This window comes from Solea solea, chromosome 7 (assembly GCF_958295425.1).
Source record: "Solea solea chromosome 7, fSolSol10.1, whole genome shotgun sequence".
NCBI classification, from domain to species: Eukaryota; Metazoa; Chordata; class Actinopteri; order Pleuronectiformes; family Soleidae; genus Solea; species Solea solea.
Genome location: NC_081140.1, coordinates 6,820,075 through 6,845,670, shown reverse-complemented (window position 1 = coordinate 6,845,670; position 25,596 = coordinate 6,820,075). Strand labels below are relative to the sequence as shown.

At 40.5% G+C, this 25,596-nt stretch overlaps 1 protein-coding gene across 14 annotated transcripts in view; it reads left to right on the top strand.

Moving 5' to 3' along the window:
* Nucleotides 1–23,420, top strand: part of myo18ab (myosin XVIIIA b) — a 116,526-nt gene extending 93,106 nt beyond the window's left edge. For 8 of the 14 annotated variants that reach the window (XM_058634627.1, XM_058634629.1, XM_058634628.1 and 5 more), the window contains 9 exons: nt 3,452–3,568; nt 5,042–5,125; nt 7,543–7,680; nt 9,372–9,557; nt 9,651–9,790; nt 11,044–11,088; nt 16,169–16,291; nt 17,655–19,100; nt 20,469–20,559. In XM_058634627.1, the coding sequence (XP_058490610.1) occupies nt 3,452–3,568; nt 5,042–5,125; nt 7,543–7,680; nt 9,372–9,557; nt 9,651–9,790; nt 11,044–11,088; nt 16,169–16,291; nt 17,655–19,092 (2,271 nt within the window). In that variant the 3' untranslated portion in view covers nt 19,093–19,100; nt 20,469–20,559. Of the gene's footprint in view, nt 1–3,451; nt 3,569–5,041; nt 5,126–7,542; nt 7,681–9,371; nt 9,558–9,650; nt 9,791–11,043; nt 11,089–16,168; nt 16,292–17,654; nt 19,105–20,468 lie in introns of all 14 variants that reach the window. The other 6 variants (XM_058634634.1, XM_058634631.1, XM_058634620.1 and 3 more) reach the window with 5 other exon arrangements.
* Nucleotides 23,421–25,596: the final 2,176 nt, after the last annotated feature.

Genomic DNA, 25,596 nt, shown 5'->3' with positions numbered 1-25,596 from the left:
CAGTAGATATGTCAAGGCATTGCCTTCAGCCAGAGATAAGAGGTTATAGGACACATCTGTTCCCTCACAGCTCATCCTCTTACTCCCACTGTGCTTCATTTTCTGGGAGAGGGTGGAGTGCAGTGTGATGGTTGCCTACTTATTTCCTTGCAAAATGCACTTTTTATTCTTTCTGAATGTGTTTCTTCCCTACTTCTTTTCCTTTCTTCTAGCCTCTACTGTGACCTTTACTTTACTTTTCAATCCAAGCTCTGTTCCCATGGCAATGTGGTTCCAGGAGTTCTTCTCACAGCCTTTTTCATTCTTCACACCCACATTTTTCCCTCTATTCATTTGCCCCCAGTCTTAATCTCTCTACTGAGGGATGGATCATTTGTGCATCTACCCTCACCTTCTGACAAAGAGTCAGTAAAGGATGTATCAGTAAAACATTATGATCCTTTTTCATGTTAGATTACAGTTCAGTGGAACAAATGGTCACTGAATGTGTATGTGAATGGCAAAACTGTAGTCTAAAGCACTTAAAGTGGCTGTCAAAAAAAAGCACTATATAAATACAGTCCATTTTTCCGTTTTCCATTTGGAACTATAGTGATTACACATCTAGCTGAGGAAGACAGCCTGCCCACTCCAAGTTGGGCTCTGTTTGAATATTCCTCCTATTTTTTTCTCTTTACTATTGCTAAGTGCCTGTTTATAGTGTGATCTGTTTGGTTTCCCCCTACAATAGGTTAACTGCCTTCAGATAATGTATGTTGTGATTTGGCTTCATACAAACACAAACATGATTGAATTTAAATGTTTTCCCACATGCTTCAAGGAAATCGTTACACCTGTTAAAGGTTAGTTTAATGCTAAACCAAAAAAAAAAAGGCCAGTTAGAGAAGTATTCATGGTTATTACACAGAAACCACCACAGGTGTCCCGGTAATCACTATACTTCTTGACGAAAACAAGGTAAATGATCTAACAACCATTTAAAGCACTTTACAATGCAGATTTGCCATTTACCCATTCACACCTCTTCACACACTCGTCACATGCTGCTACTAGCACAACCACCAGGAGCTTTATGGGTTGAAGAACACACAGTTATCAAACCACAAACCCTTTGGTTAGAAGATCCACAGCAGCCCTATAAAGATTGGTGCATTTGATTTTACCATGAAAATAAGTAGAACCATGCTCCTGCTCCCTGGTTATTACACAGTGTTCAGTCTCTATATTGAACTGGAAGGAAGGAAGAAAGGTTTTTTAATGAAGGTTGAACTCAAAACCACATCCAGAAACCATAACTTTAAACAACTACAGACCACACAACTGATTTTGTCACATCCTGACCTCATTCAGCGAGCAGTGATGCGTGTTTAATTTGCCTGAGCAGGTGATTGGGATTCACCTGCATTCACATAATGTGAGACCATGTACTCTGACGTGGGTCACCCACTTATGTCCCATTAACGTCATATAACATTATGTAGAAGGTATGTGGCCCATCTCTAACATCATTATTATGTTCCTATATTAGGCTTTGATAAGTAAGTTCATCTACAGACATAAAGTATCGCAGAGATGTTTGTTTTAAAATGATGCCTTTGGAGATGAACTGTGCTGCACACGTTGAGCCGCCTGCTGGGGAAGGTAAACGGCTGAAAGAATTAATGATGGATGTAGTTACTGTGATTTCTCTTTTTTCCTTCTTTTTCCTGCTAATGATTAAATCATGCGATTTCAGATTGCCCACCGTTTTTTGCCGTTCTTCCACCACTCTCTTGGCATAATGACAATGTTTTGAGAAAATTGTCTCGAAAGCTTTTCTTTTCTGCAGAGAGCCTCAGCATCTGAGTGGAAAAACATGAGCCATTCCACATAATTGAGTTGAGATTGTGCTGACAGCCATTGTTAAACGTGTTAAATGACAGTTTGATGCTACTGACTGCAATATTTGTTTGTTTTGACTTTCTTTTCTTTCTTTTTTTCAAGCAACTTTCCTATTTTTCCTTCATGGTCAGAGCTGGAGCTGCTTTTGAATTCATTGACGCTAAGGGATTTTTAAAAAAGGGGAAAGTGAGATAAATATAAATGAATTCAATTTACCTTCATAATCCAAATCCATGTTTCCAATTCTTTCTTTTTTTATTCTCCATTATGATTGGAGTGTTTCTGGGTAACAGGATGCCACAGTGAGCTCTTTTTTTGTCCCTGACCCCTGAGTATGCTTGTTTTGAGGGTTCATTAGCCTTTTCATACAGTCTCATTAGTGATAATTTATTAATCCATTTCCCTGCACCTCCAACCCCCCTCTCACTCTATCTTTTGTACTATAAGCCTGTCATTACTGAAATAGAATTACTCAAGCACAATTCCTTCTCTCAGCTGAAGGTAAGAGGCAGTCACTGTTTGTGTTTAGTGGGAACCTCAATAGCTCTGTTTGGCCCTGTGATCATGGGGTTTTGGGAGTTCAGATTCTATAAATGCTCTTCTCTGAGAAAATGCCTCTCCTCCTTTTAGTTACATTACACAACAAGAGATATTTGAAAAATAAAAAACGGATAATGACAGTCATTTAATTATGATTAATTGGGGGTTGCCACAATAATACCTCAGTTTAGAAATTTCCTTTAAAAAATTTCTGTTGTGATCCTACGACATGAAATATAATGACAGATAATGGATAAAGGACTATATTAAATAGTAACCAATAATTATATTACACTTGATTATTGCTACAGTCCATTTCACAGATTTTCTTCTGCATTACACAAACTGCAGTAAGGGATTAGTAAGGGATGTGATAGATTTTTATCCAGTCTCTGTGTCGTGTGTCAGCTAAAATAAATATTACAAGACTTGTTTGAAGGTTTTATCTTCTGGATAATTTAAAATAAGAATGTTTCCTGTCAGTATGCCCCACTTTTCCCTTCTGCTTAATTGCTTCTGCCGCCCATTAAGGTTGATATACAGTATATGAAGCATTTATATTGTTTATGTGCTGTTGATAAACGTGTACTATATCAGCTATAATAGAAAATTCTGGACAAGTAAAGAATCACCTAAAACTCCTTTAACTTCTAAGTTTATACAGAGCTGTACAGTTTATGACAATCAGCTCTTCTCTAATATGGTGGACTGTAATAAATTATTCTGCGTGTCTCTTTAGCAGACTGGTTAAATGCCTGACTCCCAACAATGCACTACACTGTGATCAAATGCACATTTCATGCTCGATCATGCAGACTACCTTTTAGTGTTTTCCTCCATGATTGCAATAAACAGATGTTACTAAGCTCAATCACAAATGTACTGTATTAGAATATAATTTTGCTTCAAATGTCATAATCGCATTACAGTTCAAATACAAAACCTTCTGTGTAATTATTGTCCGACATAGAGATGCCACAGCCGGGTCCGCATTTTGACACCCATCTTTGTTTTCCCATCTCTCCTTCAGCTGGAGGAACAGCTGAGTCGTTTCCAGAGGGAGAAGAATGACCTGCAGTCCAGGATGGAGGAGGACCAGGAGGACCTCAACGAGCTGATGAAGAAACACAAGGCTGCTGTGGCACAGGTCTGCTTTTCTCCTCTCTGTCACTTTCATATCAATATGCATTACTAGAATAATTAAAGTAAAAATTGCATTTGCTAATTAATACTTCCATTTCCTTTTGAGGGTTTATTCATTAAATAATTCCTTGATATTTTTAGTTAAAAATGGATATACAGACGTAACATAGCATTAATTACCTTTTCTAACTAGACCTCACAGTTGAATTGTTCCCTTTCTGAGATTTTCTGGTTACATTTTAAAAAGACCTTGATAATGATATAAAGGCCCGCCTCCTCGGTAGGGACTCCACTTCCGCCAGTGGTGGGCTGGCCTTGTTCCGGGGTGGTTGGTTCTCTGTCCGTGGTTCTGTCATCTTCTGCCCCCTTGGGCTGACCTTTTTAAACAATGCACAGTTGCACTGAAATCACCGGAATACTAAAATATAAAACCATTACACCTTTACATCACTTTTAATTACATATACTGTATATGAATACAAAAATCAGTGCATCAGCCACCCACCCAACACAAATGCTAATACAAACAAATAGACAGACAACAGATGAAGGCATTACCTAGCTGAAAATCTGTGTCCAACTCTTAATCAGATCCAGTTTACTTTGCATCATTCCTCACATCTACACACATTTTCCTGGATAGTGGTTTAGTAGTTTAGTCCTGCTAACAGACAGACACACGGACAGATAATAGGCACTTGGTTCAAAAGGCTGCGTGCCAATACTATGACCTAAAGACCGCCTTTTTGTCACTGTCCTGCTTTGTCCAGTTGGTCCAATGTTTCAGTAAGTTGGAGTGTCACGATCAGGACGTGATATCGAAACAAACAGCCTCCCTGCAGGTTCTGCCTATCACATCATGTTTACATAGTTTCATGTCTAAAATTTTATTTGGAAGAGGGAACAATCCCAGCATCAAGGTTTTTAGAATTGTTTTAACACCACCCAGCTCTGCCCACCGAGTCTCCCACATTAATATGAGTGTGGCTGTACAGACAGATGAGCAGAACGTGGAGTGGCAGCGCTTCCTTTCCTGATGGCCGATGAGTGATATGATGAGTGATTTAGCTCCGGTGGCTCCAAATGAATTCATCCTTTCTGTCTAAACAGCATAATTCCCAGAGGGACTGGGTCTGGTAGAGTGCTTCATCTGCTGTGTAAAAGCACTTGGCTCTTGACATTTCACACAGGTCACATTGAACTGAAGTGTATTGATTTGCTTTCATAAGACTTAAAAACAACACATTTCCAGCAGATTTATTTGTCCTGATAATGTCACTGTGATGTCACTATGTTTTACTGGATCTACTTTGAATCTTTTATAGTTTGGCATTTGATGGATACTTTTAGGACACGCGATTTATGCATACTGTATAGAATAAAAGACAAGAGAAAAATGTAATGTATGTTTACAGTACCATTCTGATTCCTGACTTTCCTCCCCCCCCCCCCCCCCCATGTTGTTTTTTGAACACAGTCAGCCCAGAACCTGGCTCAGATCAGTGACCTACAAGCCCAGCTGGAGGAGGCCCTCAAGGAGAAGCAGGAGGTTCAGGAGAAGGTAGATGCTGCCTTTCTGCTCCTGGCATACATCTGATAGTGATGGTCAGATAGTTGAGCATCGCAGTGCGTCTAAAAGCATTTGAAAACACAAGAAAGCAGTGAAGCAACAAAGAGTAGGAGTTCAACCCTTTAACAGGTCAGCTTTAAAAAGTAGAGGGCAGAGGAAACCAGCAGGACTCGTGTTAAATGATCTGTGTTTGGATTTGTGTTTTATTTACAGTGATCCACTCAAAGCACTTTACGGTTGCGGTTTTGCCTTTCACCCATTCACACCCACACATTCATACAGGGCATCTTCTGTATATGTAGCACTTTGGGTGTCAGTGTTTTCCCCAGGCCACTTCACCATGTAGCCTGGAGAGTAGTGTGACCCGCACGAACCCCTGAGAGAACACTAGTGTTACACTAGTGAGCTAGTGTTGAGCCCTTAGGTTATTTCACTGTGGGCCTTCTGATAGATGCTAAGAAAACCTTTGATTTACTTTTTGTTCAGTAAGTTGTAATAATGTCTTAGTGATATCTAATTGATAAATTCGTTGTATACGTTCCCAACTTGACTGACAGGGAAACACAATGCTGTGATATACAAGGAACTGGGGGCAATTGAACAATAAAAATAGATATATGAGTGTTTTACTGTAAGTCTTCCACAGCCATTGAGCTAACTTAACTCAATATTTTCTAAAAAGTCAGAGTTCTGTATGTCTTGTACATGACATGGCTCATGTTGCAATTACAAGTTCCACTTGAACAATAGACACAGCAACTAACAAGCCACTTGGTAGTGACAAAAAAGGAGTTGAAAGTGTCTTTGTGCCTTTGGTTATACTTCCAACAAAAACTGCCTCTGCCCTTGGACTCGTAGGAACTTGACCTACAGTACATAATGATTCATGTCTGTAGCTAAATTAGGATCAAATTGAACCCTCACTCAGTCTTGACACAATTTACGACTATTAAGATTTGAGAGGCCCAAGACTGAAGTTCAGAATGATGGGTGTCTGCCTCTGAATTGAGAATTCTTACCTTTTAAGATGAGGGTCATGACTGATTTAAAAAGTTTCAAGAACAGTAGCCATGTGCTTTTTGTGTGTTTGGTCTTTTCTTCAAGAAAGATAAAATTGACAATTTTTCAGATATGAAGTGCTGGGAAATTGGAAGGATTTTGATGGATTTTCTGCAGATATACCATATCTATAATTAGATCAGTGCTCTGTAGAACTCAGATTAGTAATTGTTGTTAGTTGTTATTATTATCTAATGTCAACTAAGAAGTTGAAGTTGTCACTAGTTTATTGTCCTTTTAAAAAGTTCCATTTACAAAAACCTGTGTAAAATGTGCAGCGCTGCCTTCGCTTGTTTCCTTTGCCTTTGCAAAAATAAATACAACCCTTGATGTAATTGATGTGTCATTCAAGCAGGACTGGCGCCTGCAATATGTGACAAAGATGGCCAACTTAGTTTCCCAACTCAGACAAGCAATAAAGCAGAACATGCTAGTGCTGCCATCCTTGTAATGACTATTGCTGAATGAGTATTTTTCTCTGTCAGACACAGCTGTACCTGACAAATCAAACCCAGTGGAGGGGAGGACAAATACTCGGGGGATATTTTGTCTTTGCATGACCCGTCCACACACCATCTGAGACCTCTGCTTAAGGGCACATATATCTAGAGACAAAGACAAAATCCTCCAGCTAGAGATCCTAAAATGTGTTTCACAGGTTTCTGTGTTATTTTAAAAAAATGGCAATATCTTCATTTCATCTAAGGATTTATTTCTAGGATATGTTGTCTTGTCTGTTCTAATTCTCTTTCAATAGGAATTCAGGTTTTTATTATAAATTATTTTCATGAAAATTATATTTTTAGTCTTATTTTTAATGGTTTTGTCTCAACATAATAATCCTAATTGGTGTAAATCTCATTTTATCATCTCATCTCTCATTCTAGTAAAAAAAAAAAAAGAAGCTATATTTCTAAATAAATAATTATTGGTTTAGCATGTTGGAAAATCAGTCAACTCACTTCCATGCAGGGGAGTCAAGATTTGGTTTTTCTTGCTTAGCATTAACATTGGAAGTAGGGAGGATGCAATTGGCAAACCTTATATCATTTAGCTAATGCCAAAGAGTCAGAGCATCAAATATCCAAAACACTCTGTTTTAGTTGAATTTATAATAACTGGGTAATGATAAATGAAAGTAATCAGGATCCAGAGATATGCAGAGTTTGGTGATGACAGTTGTAACATATGAAGTCTGAAAAGTAGTGAACCCCCAGAAACAGCCTTGCAGCACCCCATTTTTAATTGACATGCTTTGTGATGACACACACGGGAAATACTAAAAATAATATGATTCTATTTCAGCCACATCAAATAATATTATTAACATGTGCATGTGATTGTCTTAGATGCAAGCCCTGCAGAGCCAGCTGGACTTTCAGGAGCAGTCCATGGTGGAGAAATCCCTTGTCAGCCGGCAGGAGGCCAAGATCCGTGAGCTGGAGACCAAGCTGGAGTTTGAAAAGACGCAGGTCAAACGTCTGGAGGTGAGACCTAAAGACAGATAGAGAAGTGCTGGTCTTGATGGTGGTGGCAGACATCTGTGTGAGGTAGCTCCAGCATTTAGAAGACATGATGGTTGGTGGTGGGCAGCTGAAATGTGCCGCTGGGGTCAGAGAATGACTGCAGAAAGAGGAACAAGGTGATGTAAACTTCACATGAATAGCTGATTTTGCCTGCAACCAAAAGCACATGTAAACTCTAAAGGTTACCATTTGCACTTTTCCAGGGATACATTAAAAATGCTCTCTCGCCCACTGCTGAAATGACTTTGTACTCAATTTTGCAGGTTCAGTTTCACAGAGAGTATATGTGGTCACCACCAAGCACATTCCTTCAACTCCTTGTGCTACAAAGCCAAAAGAAATATATTTTTAGGTAGAAAAATAACGATTTTGGTGCTGTGTTTAGAAAATATATAGAAGCATGAGACTGGCTTCTCACCAGCATTAATACTGCAATGAGCGAATATTTCAGATTGCCTGAGTAGTATAACTCATCAATGCGAGAGGTAGCGGTGGTGAATCAATACAGATGTGAGGAGGCAGACTTACAGCACCCACTCACTAAGTGAATAGTGGACAGAGTGTCCAGTGTGGGAGGTAACTCACTGAAAAAAATTGATGCACCACTAAAATACACACGCACTCAGTGCAGAATTAAGACTCTGCACAACAGGAGTCATCTTTTTTTCAACACCTCTGAAGACTAACACATCCTGTAAGTGAGATAAGTCACCTGCACCACTCTGCTGCATTATTGATACAAACAAGGTCATCAATAGTTAACTTCTTCTTCTGAGTGGGTTTTGTGTTATGCTCATATCCATCTCATTGAACCACAACAGAAAACGGTGACGCACACTTTTGATTTTTTATTCAGGTTCCTCTGTGGAGGTCCATGACTAATATAACCTTTGGTAAACTCTTTAGATTTCCAGCGAAACATCTTAATATTCTATCATAAATAGTTTTTTTTTAGTTTAGTACAAACATTCTTGGTCTCAAGTGGATGAACTCCTTTCGCTCATGTGACTCCTTCACTTTTAGCAGGTTGAAATGTCTCAGTTATTCGATAGATAATGGCACGGGCGTAGAATCTGGGCCTGAACCTGGCCCTGGCAATAGGGGGTGGACAGGTTTTTAGAATTTTCGGGGCCGAATTCAAATCAAAACCTCCCATAACATGTAGGCTGTTAAAGGAATCAGTATTATGTGATCGGTGAATTTGAGTGACAGTTATGTGAGTGGCGTGGAGCAGGGAGGGTGAGCGCAGAGCGAGTTGCTGCGTTCAAGTGTCGCCGTTTAAATGGGTTTTAACTCAAACACATCTTTCCAATTGGCAGGTAAAAAAAAAAAGGCAGAGTCTGAGCTGAGTCCGAGGTAATGAGGATGTAATCAGCCCGGAGCCTGGCTCCCGGGCTGTCGGGCCCCTCGGGCCTCAGGCTTCAGTGCAAGGCTCTAGTATGGACTGCTAATAAGCTAATTTTGTCATACTAACCTGCCAAACAATGCAGGTGTTGTTTCAGGTACTAGTGTAAATGGTAGATCCGGTGGTAGCCCACAGGCAAAAACACAAATTTACCTTAGCTGCATTGAATTATGAAGTAAACACAGTGTTCAGATTAGTACTCAGACTGTGTTTGCATGCTGAATCATGTCTGTCCATTGTTGTGCAGAGTCTCGTAGCTCGTCTCAAGGAGAACGTGGAGAAGCTGATGGAGGAACGAGATCAACGCAGCAGCAGTGAGATCCGAGAGAAGGAACAGAACAAACGTCTGCAGAGACAGATTCGCGACGTCAAAGAGGAGATGGGTGAACTGGGTAAAAAGGAAGCTGAGGCCAGCCGCAAGAAACACGAGCTGGTAACAATCCATTCAGACACACCTACCCTTTTAGATGTGTCATCATGGCATTGATCACTGAAGAGTCACTTCTGTCTGTTGTCTTTCTCACAGGAAATGGACATAGAGAGCTTAGAGGCTGCTAATCAGAGCCTCCAAGCTGACCTCAAGTTGGCCTTCAAAAGGATTGGTGACCTACAGGCAGCCATCGAGGATGAGATGGAGAGTGATGACAATGAAGACCTTATCAACAGGTACAATGAAATTAACTTGTAGACTGTAGGTTTTGAGAAGTTTGAAGACTTAATATGAAGTGCCGCTTAAACAAGGACTTTCAAAGCCAACAGGCCTTTTTTCCAAAGATGAAATTGAATCATAAGGCACATGCCATTTCCATGTGTGGAGCCTAGTTTGTTGTGGTGTTTGAAAACCTAATGTTTTACATAAGATAAAGGTTGTTGTGTTAAGTTAAGGCAAAGGGTAACTGTGGCCTTTGTGTTACTAGAATATTAATTACGATATTATCACAACCAGAGTAATTCATATTTTTCCAAGAATAAAATAATATATACACAATATTGGTGAGTTCTTATCATGGTGAGTTATATTATCAGTGACAAACCCTCAAACTCTGTTTGATGGTCTTAGAAAAACCTTCAAGTAGACCTTAAATTGTGATCCCAAGTTCAACAAAGGATTTCACAAAAGTAAATATCATAGTCCAGATATGAATAGATGATTCTTTCCAGTGCTGTGTACAAGGCACTTGTAGGATGTATGACTGCTTTTCTTTTCAGGTCACCAAATCCTCCAAATACTGTCCAAAGGTGGTGAGACAGAAACCTTGAAACCTTTAAAGTTCGTAATTTAAGGAATTTGTTTCAGCTTTCAAGCACAATCTCTGTCCAAACCTTATGTAATGCATTCCCTGTTATCTGTACATTACTGCTATTATAGGTTACTGGGGTATTAGTGACATGTGTCATCTCCTTTCTCTGCACACACTTATCACTAAATGATTGTGTCCCATTAAAGAGACAAGGAGGTTTCTCAGCTCAAGCCTGTTGTCTCTGAATGAACGACTCAGTCAGAGGTGTTATATCATCCAGTAAAATCCCCTTGTTGTTTTTTCTTGGCTTCATGTAACAAAATACAAACACCTTCTGAGATCTGTGCTGAGCCTTGAAATGGTCCCCATGTGAATCTCTGCTCTGAATGTGAGGCACATGATCTGTATGAGCCGGACTAAAGAGATGCGATTACGGATATACTGATGGCAAATATTGATGTGTACATTTAAGAAAATGCAGTTCTCTAAAAAGACTTTCCTCCCAATTCGACTCAGTTGGTGTCATCACGGCATCTGCTAAATTATTTCCATATTTTCGGCATCCTTGACATTTTTATTTGATTCCTGTGTTTCATTGTTTTCCTTTGTGTTGTCTTTTGTTTTCTTCTGTTTTCTTCTGTTTCTTCCTCCACCCATCATCACCACCTACTCGACCAGTTTGCAAGACATGGTGACAAAGTATCAGAAAAGAAAGAACAGAACGTGAGACACTGCTCCCCCCCCCTCCCCCCACACCACCACTGGAAATGATGCAGCTTTCTACAGTCTTCGAATATTTAGTTGAGGTGCTGATAGAAACTAGAGCGAGAGAGAGAAAACCCAACGTTGTTCTCTGGGTTTTGTTTCAGTCCAGTTAATCCATCACTTCTGGCTATCACACTGCAGCAAAGAGCTGATTTTCCCAAGGAAAAATTCCCTCTGACATATAAAAAAGAGGATATTTGAACTACATCTTACTACTTTGGCAGATTTAGTTGTTTCTGGATTTTCTTTTAGACTCCTATGATTGTTCTCCACTATCACCGGGCCCACAGAATCAAAGAGTGATCGCTTAGTTCCATATCCACATGTGTTCAACAGTTCAAACAGAAATGCCTCATAGAAGAGGTCAATATGCTGTAAATCCAAAAGATACTTAATGCGAGTTTACATGCGAAGACTTGAGAATAATGCATCATCTACAGTGCGGAGATATTCCCTCATAATCCCAGTTTACTCCACTGTTCACTGCATGACCTCACATGCTGAGATGCATGAATACCACTGACAATATATGACCTCAAGCCAAAGCATGAAGCACAACACTCCCAAGCGAGGTCTTCCTCGCGGTTCTGCTCTATGTCACTAAGAGACTGATCCAGCTGTGTGCGTCGCCTTGCTTCTGTCTGACAGCGTCATGTCGGACGCCGCTGTTGTTATGTTTGAACAGCAGCCAACCAGTCAACCTCTCACTCCCCGCGGCGCTTTTAATTTTTCATCACCCTGCTCTGGAGCCTGATGGGACTGTGACTCAGCAGTGAGTGACTGCCCTCCTGACAGGAGTAAACGCGGGTGTGTTCCACATCAATCTTTGACTCGCACTTGCTTAATAATGCAGAATCCTCAAACACTTTTACAAAAAGCTGTCTCGCTCACACGGCAAAGCAGCACACACGCAGCTTTAACCTCTGGCTCCAGTCTCCCGCCTGTGTTTCATTATCTGACATTTAAAATTATTATTAATCTGAAGTAAAAATGTGCAGAGTTTTTTTTTTTCCAAGGATTTTTAATTAACTATTACCACACATTCCAGTAAAAAATACTAAACTCCTCCACTTCAGTTGATAGAAGGTAATGTCAAGGGGAAAACTGCATTGTGTCTGTCATGCATCAGTTTTAACAAGCTAACTTTCCAGACCATAGTTTATTTTCCAATGTTACAGCATGATTAATGTCAACTTGCTTCACTGTGGCAGTTTTATTCAGGTAACCTGCAGCTAAATAACCTATATAAGTATTAGGTTTTATATTTATTTTACATGCAACAGTAATAATTCTAACAGAAACATTTATCGATGTAATCAAAAGGGAAAACTACTAGGTGAATTTAGAAGCTGGAAACCTTATTGGCTACTGGTCTACATTTGATATAGCTTGCATCTGTTATTAGTTTTTTTTACTCTCCCTGTTTCCTCACAGCAAGTTTACAGACGAATATATAGCGTCGAAACAGAGGCAAAGTTAGAAAGCAAGTAAAATAAAGATAAGAAAATACCAAAACAGAATCAAATTGACAGTTCAATTCCCAGTGTTTTCGAGCTAGAGCTTTGAACAGAGAGGGTGGGATATCTTGGTTGCATTGTCAAAGTGAACCCTGCTATCTGTAGCTTCTTCCACTCAAACAGACAAACCAACAAACATAACAATACCATCCCACATGTACCGTACTCATTCACATGCTACCAGCACAGCCATTAGGAGAACCTTAGGGTGACGTGTGATGCCCGGGGACACGTGAGGACGAGTCCCTTTTGTCAGTGTGAAATGTTGTGGTCCTTCGTCTTGAATAAGACACCCAACGCATTTATTTTCCAGAGTTATAAATTATAAATGCCAAGATAAATTTGTTTACTTTTTGTCTGATGCTTTTACCAGCTTAGCTGTCACTCAAATGTGTTCTCAGCCTGCCCACTCAGCGGCATAAAGAATGAAGGAGCATTTCGTTCTGTCGTTCTTATTTATTCGGCATTTTACAATCCATTCATTCTTTCATTTTCCCTCTTCCCGTCCAATGTCATGTCACATTGACAGCAGGCTAAGCTATTTACTGCAGACGCACATCTCCTCAGGATTGGGTTCCAGATTCTCCTGGGAAATACTAAGGCTTTTCTAGACCAGGTGTGATATAGTATGCAATCTTTGTAGTGTATTGAGATTTTATCTTTAGGGTATCTACTAGTTGGATGTCCCTGAAAGTCCTCCAATTAAAAGAGACACTCTGATCAGAAGGAGCTTATTTTAACTGCGTGAGTGGGTTTTCAAACAGTCGACTCCACATCTCCACATTCCAGGAAACAGCCTGTAGCGTCAGGTAAAAGCTTTTCTCAGTCGCACTTTCTTTGCCTGCCCTGTTATATAAGATTATTTTCTTTAAAAATCTTTTTGTCCCGTTGTTGTCTAGTTATGATTATTTTAATGTGTGCAGTTCATTTCACTGCTCACTTCAATGGTAGTTTTGCTCAGTGAATATACAGTGCTAACTTTTCATGTACCACTGTGGTTTCCTGATTGTTTTTGAGAGGATTCATACGCCAGCATGTTCTCCAAAGCTGCAGGGACTTCACTCGGCCCACAGTGTCATATATCGCTGCCATAAACCGCAGTGTCTCTAAGACCCAGGGACACAGAGGAGTAGAACTGGGCAGGACGATCCATAGACGCTAATGATGAATCTAATAGTGTGTAACAGAGATGTACAACCAGTGGTGGCAGAATGTCACAGACAATTAATGTCTCCTCAGCCCTGTGTTTGTTTGCTTCCCCAAGGCTTTCAGCAGGGCTTAACTAATGGTATGGTGGCCGAGGATATAAATTGTAGATGACACCATGTATGAAGGTGCTCAATTACGTAGAGCCCACCATTGTGGTGTCGGCCATGGACCAGATTGGTGTCTCTGGACTCTGAATGCATCATGGAAGACATGGAAGAAATAATGACGCCGTTTTTTCTGCTGCAGGTTTTATTCAGCAACATTTCTCACTCACTATTGGACTATTGGGGCACTTTTCAAATGAGAAAACAAATTGGTATGATAATAAGTACACTTATTCTAATAGCTCTGTAATAGCTGTTTTTAATGTACATTTAAAGCAAAAACTATTTCATTCATACAACCTAAGGGCTGCAAGGTTAAGGACAGTGCCAAGGATTCTTTCAACATAAATAAGTGGAATTTAGCAATAAAATGTCTTATCTTGAATATGTAGACGCATACCGATTCATATTGAATTTGACAACATTTTCACTGCTGCAGTCTTCTCAAATAAGACTGCAGTGCTCAAGACAGACAATTGCCCTCACGTCATCATTTAAGAGGGCCCAATCTAATAGCTTTTGCTCATATTTTAACTGTAAATGTGTAACTGTGTTCAGTGTTTTGTATTTGCTGCTGCCTATCTTGGCCAGGACTCCCTTGAAAAAGAGGTTCTTAATCTCAACGGGATTTTCCTGGTTAGAAAAAGCAATGTTTTGCACATTGCTTCCCTCCTTTGACCCTGATCTTCTGCCCCCATCATTGCAGTCTATTATTACCACTAAAACTCACTGAACTACATACTTGAATCCCGTTGGACAAGCCATTGTTTGCATTCCCTCCTTTGAAATGTACAGGGATTTGTCTCTGACTGCTAATGATTTTAATTAAAGGTGGTAGTGGACCATTCTGACATTTGTCAGAAAATACCATTTTCCCCTCTCTTCCTCCACAAGATGGGAGGCTTTTAAAACCAGTGCAGATGAAATCGGGAGATTTGGAGCCACCCCTCTGATGTCTCTGTAGGACTATTAAGCTGTAACAACTTAATTTCAAAGCACCACACAAGCACTGAGCTTTGACAGCACTTAATGAGAGTTGCGCTCTTTTCATCCGTGTCAAATTTTATGACAAGCCCTCTATTTTACTCGACGGCTCGCAGTGGCTTGTGAACGTGTAATGATAATTGAGGGGAAAAACTGTGCAGTGCCCAGCTGTGTACCAAATCATTCTGTCAAGAACTGGAATTATGAGCTTATGCATAAGACTGTGTGTGTGTGTGTTGCTGCAATTTTCTGCCCTGCTGTTGTGCAGTTAAAAAAAAAAGTGTATCAGCAACCCAGGTGTGCATTGTTTTTATAGTCCATGTCATCTAAAATGATTGATTTACTATGGTAAAATTCATAAAGCAAAGAGTGGATATACATGGACATTTTCTTCACTTATGTGTTACACTTATTTACAATAAGAGATTTTGTGCGACAGACACATCTTACTTATCGACAACCAAAAGTCAATTTAATCCACTCAACAACAAAACAAGTGTACAATGTCCAGTCCAAGGTGATTAGACTTTCTCCGAGCAAATTGGCTGCACTGATACATGTGCAGTGACTCATGAAGTGGTGTCTTCATGAGTCTTTATTTTTCCTCTTTCTAGTATTACACATCAGCAGCAGCAGCAGCAGCAGCAACAACTTTCCTCTTAATGTTCAAATGAGTCGCTGCTTTCCCGGATCTTGGCAATACATTTGCTTTGTTCAGTGTTATCTTACATTTCAGGAGTGATGGACACTATAAGCAAAAGCCACACCGTTTCAAGTATTTTGCATACACAAACATTTTGGGGGAACAAGAATGGTAGAATGTTTGTTGGGTGGCTCGTTGTCAGCTACCTGCAGGACTATAGTATCACTCATCGAACAGTGTGGTGTTTATATCTCCACAGCCTGGCATCGGCATGTTTGGGTGTTTACTGCATGTGCTGTATTTTATCCAGAATAACTGCCTCAATCCTCCTCTGCTGCCAGACTAACAGATAAGGTCTTGTCTTTTCTGTCTGGCTGCAAAACCAGAGAAACAGACTGAGAAGTACAAAAACATTTCTGCCAGTGCTGACTTTCCCTACTAACTAACATTTTTTTTGTTTACCTAATTAGGTCCCTTCTAAATAAAGATATCTGTCCTGTCCAGTTCATATAAGCTGCTATTTCATCTTGCTTTTACTCTGCTTTCTCTTACTTGTTGTTCTATCTTGAACTGCTTGCTAGTCAGGGGGATTCTGACACAGATTCTGAGGTGGAGGATCGTGTGGATGGGGTGAAGTCGTGGTTGTCCAAAAGCAAAGGTTCTGCCAAGAACCTGTCAGATGATGGCAGTCTCAAGAGCTCCAGGTCAGTACAAAAACAGCTGCTATCACTATCTTTTCAGCGGCTGATGGAGAGCAATAGACTGCGTCGACGTTTGAATGCTTTTGGACTCTGGATGAAATGGTTTGCATGATCTGACTCAGGGGAAATAAAGCATTGGGTGCAGAATACTTGATTGAAATGAGGGTACTGCTGTTGATTAGATGCATTTTTCTATCTGCTTTTACTTTATCCTCACCCTTTAAGGGAAAAGGTTTTCTTTCTAAAAATCACACCACATCACTGGTGGGTTTATCAACATGCCCAATGGCCAGCTGGCATAGTCTACCTGAGACACTTGCTGAGATTAATGGATGTGTCTGCAAGCTGACAGCTTGAATTGCCCCAGATTTGTCTCCTTACGACAAGATTAAACTTCCCCTCTCTCAGTTGAGGCACTTCCAACTTGAAAAACTTTTTAAATGTCGCTTAGAAGCAGGTCCCCTTAGGCATAACCTGCCTGATTCAAGCTCGCCAACACTGGCCCCTACTGTAATGATAACTAATAATTCAAGTCATATGAACTGCTATCTGCACAGTTACATGGGAAGTCACTCAATTAATTCACATTTACTGTCATTTATATTTGAATGTTTATTAAATGTAACAAGTTACTTTTAATTTCACATGGGAACAATTTTACTAAAGGATAACATCAAGTTTACCCAAACTAAAAATCAAAGGATTCCCTGGGTAGTGTGAATTATGTAGCACCTGGGTTTAACAACAACAAAATAATGCAATATAACTATTAAATGACTCTCTCTCTCTCTTCCTCTCTCTCTCTCCCTGTGTATGCACATAGATTTTGTTTTTACTAGAACACAATTGCTGGATTTATTCTATAATCCTCAACTCTACCATTCAGGCATACACAGGAGAGACATTATTTGCACAAGTGCAACAAATAAGACGTCGCCGTATTGTGTCTTGACAAATGTGTGTCTCTGTACGATATCTGTAGCTTACTCACAGAATCTTGAATCTTTTCTTCAGACCATTATCAAATGTGTAACAGTCAAATTCAACAAAAGTCAAACATTACTGCCAACATTCTTTTCAATTTCCCACTTTATGTGTTTGTCCTCAGAGAGTCGTGCTGTTATTTTGATTTCTTTAATATCACTGTAAGAAATATCCCTGTTGGTCCCCAGGCAGTTTTCTCCAATTGCACTTTTCTGTTTTGCTAAATGTCATCTTTTAAATTTCTTATCATTATCATGATTTTTCATTTTATTCATCTTTTCACTCTCTTTCTCAACTCTCCTCCACCTTACCCAATGTGTCATCATTTTCTCTCCCACTTTTTTCATTCCTTCTTCTTCCTTTCCATTGTCTATCCTTCTAGATTTGCTGTAAATGTAGACGCAAAGGAAGGGAAAGAGGGTAAGGAATGGAAAGAGGTAAATAAGGATGGCAAAGAAGTAGAGCCAAGCAGGTCAATGTCAGTGATCAGCTCTCTTAGCTACAGAAAACGATCCAACCTCGACTCTAAAGGAAATGCCCTGTTCAGTGCCCTCAAGGAAAATGCAGAGACGGAAGATTCACACAGTTTCCTAAGGGCCAAACCCAAAACTTCAGATCTTCAAGACGACAGCTACTCTGTCACCTCCAGGAGAAAGTCCCAGGCAGGGGATGACATGAATGGCAGAGAATCGGTCATCTCCAACAGCAGAGCCAGGAAAGGCATGGATAGTCGGTGGGGCGACTTCGACAAAGAATCAACCATTTCATTTCCTGCATCAAATAGGGCATCCACGCGTCTTGGGTTGAGCCCAGAGAATGACGCCAAATCCACCATCAGCTTAGGTCTTTCAAGCCCGCTTGGACACCGCCAGAGCACGTCACGCCTAAATGAGGGCAGAAGTGGGTGGTCGGCATATGGTAGCAGTCCCAGTAGTCCTTGTTTCAGCAGACGCTCAGGGGGTCGCAGTCCCGGAAGCGTTAGCAGAGCTGATTCCCGTATGTCACTGGCACGCAGCTGCCGCCTGAGTGAGTTTGATGTTGACGTTGATGACAGTCGAAGTGTTGCCTTTACTGAGAGGTCAGCGGCCAGTCCTCACTCCACTGGCCGCAGTATTTCCATGCCACCGCCGCAAAGCCGATTCACTACTAATGAAGACCAAGTTGATAATGTAGATATCAAACCAGTCAGTCATCGCAACTACCTCGACCCTGACCTGGAGAAAGCCATAAATGAGGTGTTGAGTTTTAAGCCAATTAAATTTAAGCGCACAAGCTTGGAAGACTCCGAGGGAGAAGAAGAACAGTCCAAGACTGTTGAAGACAAAAAGAGTGTCCAGAATGGGGAGAGTTCTCGCCCTGCCAGTAGTGTTCGACGCTCTGCGTCCGCCGTGGACTGCATGAGGTCATCCCGCAGTGCTAGCAGCAGCAGTCGCCATCGCAGCAAGAGTAAGAAAAAGAAGAGAAGCCACAGCTCAGACAGTGACAGCTCAGATGATGGCCGTCGCCACAGGAGCAGCTCCAGGAAAGGATCTAAGAAGTCCAAGAAGAAGTCCAAGAAGAGGGATAAATCGTCGTCCACTTCGTCATCTTCAGATTCTGAATCTGATTCCGAGTCGAGCTCTGGTGCCTCCACGATTTCCTACCGAAGTGCAAACAGTGTGAAGAGGGCCCCGTCTCGAAAGGCTTCCAGCCCAGAAAGGGATGAAGAAGCTGAGCCACAGAGTGAAAGTCAGCCCCTGAGCAAAAAGGATGATAAGAAAAGAAAGAAGAAGGTGGACAGCCTGTTGATGAAGTACCTGTACCGGCCCGACAGTGACTGAGGAAGGCAGTAGGTGGTTGCCTGATGTGGACCTAACCTTAAAGAGTGATGCATGACCATCTAATCAAATGTTCAGCCTTTTCACAGTTTTGAATTCTCATTCATTGGCAGTGTGCAAGGCATGCTAACAATTTTTGACGTGTACTACTGTGTTTCCTTAATGTCGTGCCAAATTGCAATGACTACTATCTCTGTGGACCACACCTCTGGGGAAATGCTGTTATGGCTTAAAGGTGCACTTAATGTGGATGTGCCTTGAATTACTCCTGAGGTGTCACTTTGATTTATGACCCCTGAAAGGTAAAAATAACGGTCAATTAAGAAGGGCCATAATAAATGTTTCCTCCCTGCCCTCATAACTGCAGGCTTAATTAGACCTCGGGCATTGATTAACACAACACTGTGGTGCACAGCGGAGCATAATTAACCCTCGGTCTGCCGTCTTTAAGCTTTGTGACTCTAGAGTTAGGAGGTTTGTTTCAGCATCTGTTTTATTTCCAGCAGATTTGCTGTTATTCATTTAGGTTGTATTCATTTGACATATTTAAATGATTTAAGATGCAATCTTCATGCAGTACGCTGGTGTTTGACAGTTGTGCATGCTATCAAGGTAATGCACTGCATGAGTTTGCTGAGATGTTTCCACAAGGTGCTGGAGGACGGGCTAACCTCACCAAATGTACTGTAATGAACTACTGTGTGGCAGTGAGGAGACACAAGAAAACACAAGATCGAGACAAACACGAGCAAGTGAAGGCAACTGCAGTTTCATAAAACCAGCTCAGCATATTATTTAGAACACAAATGCAAACATGTCAACAAAATAATAAAATCACATGTAGAAGTATTGTACAGTGGAGGTGAACACAACAGAAGATTCTACTTCTTCTTCTGCAAACATTTCCAGCAGCAGACGACAGCATCACAACCTGTGCGCTGCCATATTAACAACAACAGTGTTGAAGTCGGGCTATTGTGTGCTGAGCAGGAAACCAGTGAAAGCAGAGGAGACCGTGCAGTTCTGTCACCGCTTTCTTGTTCGCTTGTTGTGGGCGGAGAGGAGACACACTGGAGACTCGTCGCATTGACACTTTACGCTATCCGATTCCAATCCAATCACAGGAAATGCATTTTAGTGCCAGGTGTAAAGGGAGCCATTAGTGGCTGGAAGATGTGCTGCAGCCATATCACAGGCTAATTGAGATTTTAAAAAATAACAACTACGTTACTTTACATCTTCACACACTTTTTTCACTCCCACTTTTAATGCAATGCATGTTTTGTCACAGCAGAGCACCAAGCTATCTTAGCCAGCGAACTACGTCCTGTCCAGTGTTGTAATAACATCAATGTCCTCTCTGTTCTCTCCTGCTCCAGCCCCCCTGGTCGAAGACACTACTACTTCACTAGATCTGACGAAGAGGAGGAGGAAGAAGAAAAAGAAGGTGGGGCGACCCAGGACGCTTACTACTCCCGAAACCGATACAGCAGCCAAGTGAAAGACGACGACAGTGAGGACAGGCTTTACGAGACCACGTCATAGTCTCCGCTCGCGCCGTCCACCTCGGAGAATGCGCCGTCACTCAGCCGTCAGTCTGTCTTGCATGCACAGCCGACCACAGCTGCGGTCAATTGGTCACAACCACAAAACCTGAACACTCTCAAGCCTGCGGGGGAAAGTCAAGACGATGAAATGATGTAGTCGTTGTTAACAACGCTCAGTCGGCTGAGGCGAATCCTCGTGGGGTTTGAGCACAGTTTGACAAACTACACAGTCATTTGGACTCTTCATTCATCAGTCTGCGCTGGCTGCCTACACACACACACACACACACACACACACACACACACACACAGATTAACCTCTCCACTCTGCTGGCTGCATGCAAGCAGCAGTTGCTTGGTTTGAGCAGCCATCGTGTTGAAACTCCAGTCATGGTTGTAACTGAGCCAAAGAACTTGAGGTTGTAATGATAATAAGAGTCTTTGTTTCCCTCTCTTTGTCTCCGTCACTCTCTCTACATATAGTACACCACAATAATGTATATTTCCACTGTACAATGTATTGCCAAAAAGCCTTTGTTCCAAGTACGTATGCATACTGTTTAATGTATTTCCATTTGATGCTAATTCACGGACAAAGTTCCAGCTTTTTCTTCCTCCTCTTCTCTTGGGATTTTTGGGATAAGTGCCATTTGACTCAAATGGGCTCCTCTACAGCTGGTTTCTCTGCAGCTGTGGCGCTTCCTGAACTGCTGCACTCTAAACTGAAGATGCTATCATTATCATCTGCTTGCTTTTTGTTTGCCTGAAAAGTTTTCTGCCTTTTGCCAGCAAATGATCTCTTCCTCATAGAAGAATAGAATTGCATCACTTTCCGCTCGCTTTTCTCTGCCTTGAAAGCAAAGCTGTTTTTTGTTTTTTTTTCACCCTCATTTTGAATCTTTTGTTATTGATGTTTGACAGATTTTCTCCTGCAGAGGACTGCCTTCCAGAAAATCAATTTCCATGGGTTTTATGCTCTGTCTTATTATATTTCGACTTGATTTGAATACACACTTGCCAGACATTAGTGAGGAGACTTTGTCCTTGTGCTTGTTGTTCACATACCGTCTGTGTTTTTGGGTTTGATGTGCTTTACCTTTCCAAAGGGAATTTATTTAACCTTGGGCACCAATCATTTGTCGTTTTATTACAAAAACCACTGAGCAAATTTTATCCTCAGCCACTATGATGAAGGAACAAGCTGGTGTTATCTGTTTATTTTTTTATTAAGTGAGCAAATCCCATGGAAAGACATAAATTGGTAATGTGTTTTCATCTTTAGGAATAGTATGTAAGCTCAAAGGTGTACTTGAAATGTTTTTCAGACTTCACATTAAGCCTTTGGTTCCATGTCGATACCATATACTATTTCAATTAGAATGCTCTGTCGAGTGCAGACTTCCACCAAGGCCCATTCTACACTTTTCTGATGGATCTGCACCAAAGTTAATGATGTTGTTTTTGTTGGCTTATGCTTCCATGTCTCCACAAATGTCTGTGGAAAGGAGTTGAGTACTTTCTTCAAATTTAACAGATACCGGTGAAAACATAACCACCTTGTCAAAGGTTCAGTAATGACGTCCTGAATTACTTGATTTTTCCATCAAGTTTGGTTTGAATGAGTAATTCAGTGTCTTGAAAACTGTCGTCTGAGATTTTAACAGTTCCTAATGACCTAGCTTAGTTTATTCATAGGAGAGTTTATGATATCACTATCATAAAGTTTGTATGCTGCTGGATCATACGAGTGGATTATGAAATGTCAACAGCATCCGTCTTGAGAAACAAAATCACATAACCTTATTAATTTAAACACACCCGGTTATAATATGTTGTAGAAAGAGGGATTTTCTTTCAAGTCAGAGAACAAAAAACCCAAATTCTTACCATTCTTGCATCATTACCTCTGACAGTGACAGTGCAGAGTAAGTCCTGTTGCACTTATACACTGAGAAAACATTTGATTAATAACTGACGGATACAAAAAAAGCATCTGTTTCAGAGTCAGGGTGGTTTGATGTTGGACAGGACGACAGTTGAGTCAGAGACGCTGATTAAAATGTCCGCTGCTTACTTTGGGATTTGAATTTTCATGGGTTTTGACGATGAGCCGAAAAATCTAGAATATCACCAGTCTTCTCCTTGAAGGCTTCGTCAGGTACTTTAACTTGAACTCCATCAACTGGACTCACTGCTGCAGCCTGTACAAGCAATACTGTGAAATCATTGAGGCTTCTTTATTGTCAGGTTTCCCTTTTATTCAAAGGGAAACAACAAACAAACAAACAAAGAGACGCAGTGATGCTTCCAAACAGCAAGTACTTGCAAGAGCAGGAAGCTGCATGTTCACGGTTGCTCAGATGTTACATCACACTCTTTGGTCGTCTGTCTTTTAATTTGCTGAAAATGTCATTTTGAAATCCAGAAGCGCTTGACCTGGTGTGTGGGCCTGGAAGCAAAAGGAAATCGTGGACGTTCTTTATTGTGGGAGAAATTTGGGCCTTCACCTTTTATTCTCTATGCAGTCAAATGTTTTTGTTCTTTTCTTTCTTTCTCTTTCTCTCGCTCTCTTTAATTGATCTTGACAAAGTGTCTGGCTTCAACAGGAAAACAAACGAACGAGCAGACATAATATTAAAGACTGCACACAGTATTTATATATAAATATGTGTATGATCCATGCTAGCTTTGAAAATACTTCATGTTTATTTTCAAATTGACCACTTGGTATAAATTTTGCATTATAGTTTAATATATTGTAAATAAATGATGGTGATTGTTTTAGTCTTGTGTTGGAGACTTTTATTTTTTTGCTCTCGTGTGTCTTCACATCCCACACTTTACTCTCACATCAATATCTTGTCTCTTTCTGACTTCTGTTAAAGAGAAAACCACTGAGCTGGAAGAATTAATATGTCGCTAAATATTAACGTGTGAAGCAGGAGGCGGCAGGATTTTCTGTTGGAGAAGCAAGTATAAAAAGTGGTACAAATAGTCTCTGTATACCACAACACTGGCTGTCTTTGGAGTGTCTGCCCCCTTCCTTCTTTTACATAATGGTATGGTCCTTGTCTGTCCTCACATGTCACTGGCCGCAGAAGATCCGGCTCTCCTCATCGGGAGTCCGCTCTTCTCAATTCACTACAAGAGACGACGCGTCACTACAGGAAATACTGGATATTTAGGTGTTAGAGAGTTAGAGAGTTTCAGAGATGGAGAGGTTGCAGAGACGACCATAACACAGTCCCATCATTAGACACATCATTAGTCACCTGGCTCCCATTAGAATGTAACATCAAGTGTAAATGTAGACAAATTCCATTAACCCCTGATAATGCATGTCCTATGAGGTTTTACTAAGATAATCTGTCAGAGTTCACCCCTAAATGTGTCAGGGATGAATCCTTACAGCCGCTAAAATAAGTTAAAAAATAATAATAACCCATAGTGATATAATAACTAGAGATTGCAGATTTTTTATAATATTTTATACTTTGATATAATAGGGATTATCTCAAGGACAGGAAGTTTAATCCTCTAATACAACACATAATCCACAACATAGAAATCAACTGCAATGACACGCCTGTCCATGTACTTGATTTACACCTTCAACGTCAGCGTTTAACTTTCATGTTGACCAGATCCGACTTTTTCATAAAGAGATGAAGAGATGTTTCTGTTCATGTTGCCTGTAAATGAATAACTCAATATTGAGATGTATCATTAAAACTGTGTTTGCATGTGAGTGTGTGTGTGTGTGTGTGTGTGTGTGTGTGTGTGTACACAGACTTCAAAGTGCTCACACTGCCCTTGAAAATTGTGGAGTGAGATGAAATCTTCCTCTGATCAATATTCAATCTAATATTTTGATATGTGATGTGAGAGAAGTGCTCTGCAGCTTCAGATGAGCAGATGAAGACCATCGTGTTGATAAATCAGATTTTTGTGCATTACATTTTTACATTTTTGAAAGGTTTAACATCTGCGGACTTGAGTTTTTGCAATAGTTTTGCTTTTACTTTGAAGACGTTCATTATTTTTGATACTCCACACTCGTCTCTCGCTGGGATCAGAGGGACATCGCGTCATGTAAGGAACATCTTCACTCTTCTCAGATTTAGGTCCATATTAACACTTTGTAAACAGCATGTTTACCATTAAAAGATACATTATAGAAAGTCAAAATGCAGGTCAAGCAGGCACAACAGATTATTGACTCAAAGTCAATACTGAGACATGTTTATCTTCAAATGAGTCAGTCAGGTAGAAACAGTCCATTGCTGTCAAATGTAACACAAATCAGATTAAATGGAGGGTGTTGGATGATTATATCTATATCTATAAATAATCTAGACATCAAGATGTGAGGTAAGCTTAATCATACTTCACATCTAAGCTTCCAGTTTTAAAGTGAGGATAAATGACAATGAACTAGACAAAGTTCAGGAACATTAAATGTATTTTGCACTTCCAATAAAAGGTTGAATCAAAACTAAGGGTAAAATAAATATTATTATTTGTATAAATATTATTTATACAAATAAATAAATACAATCTTTTCCTGCTTCGTCTCCTGCTTACGTTCCTATTTACATTACTGTCACGTGACTACACCTGTTTTCAACACTGTCATAAGCAGCGACATGTGCAGACTTATTAAATAAAGGCACTACACTGTACACACACAGTGATGTACATGGTTTGTATTTATAGAAACACTCAGAGCTGCTCGACACTACAGTTCTGCCGTTCACTCGCACACGTATGTGCAGAGCATTTCTTTTCGCTCGACCACCGTCGCGCTCAGTGAGCCACCTGCCAAGTGAAGCCTGTCAAGAGAGCTTTTAGACAGTTAAATGTATGCAATGAACGTCTGCTTGTCTGTCTGTTAATTGCATAAGAATTGCTGCAGCATTGTAATCCAACTGTAGCCTGACTGACAAGCTCTCAGTCAAGC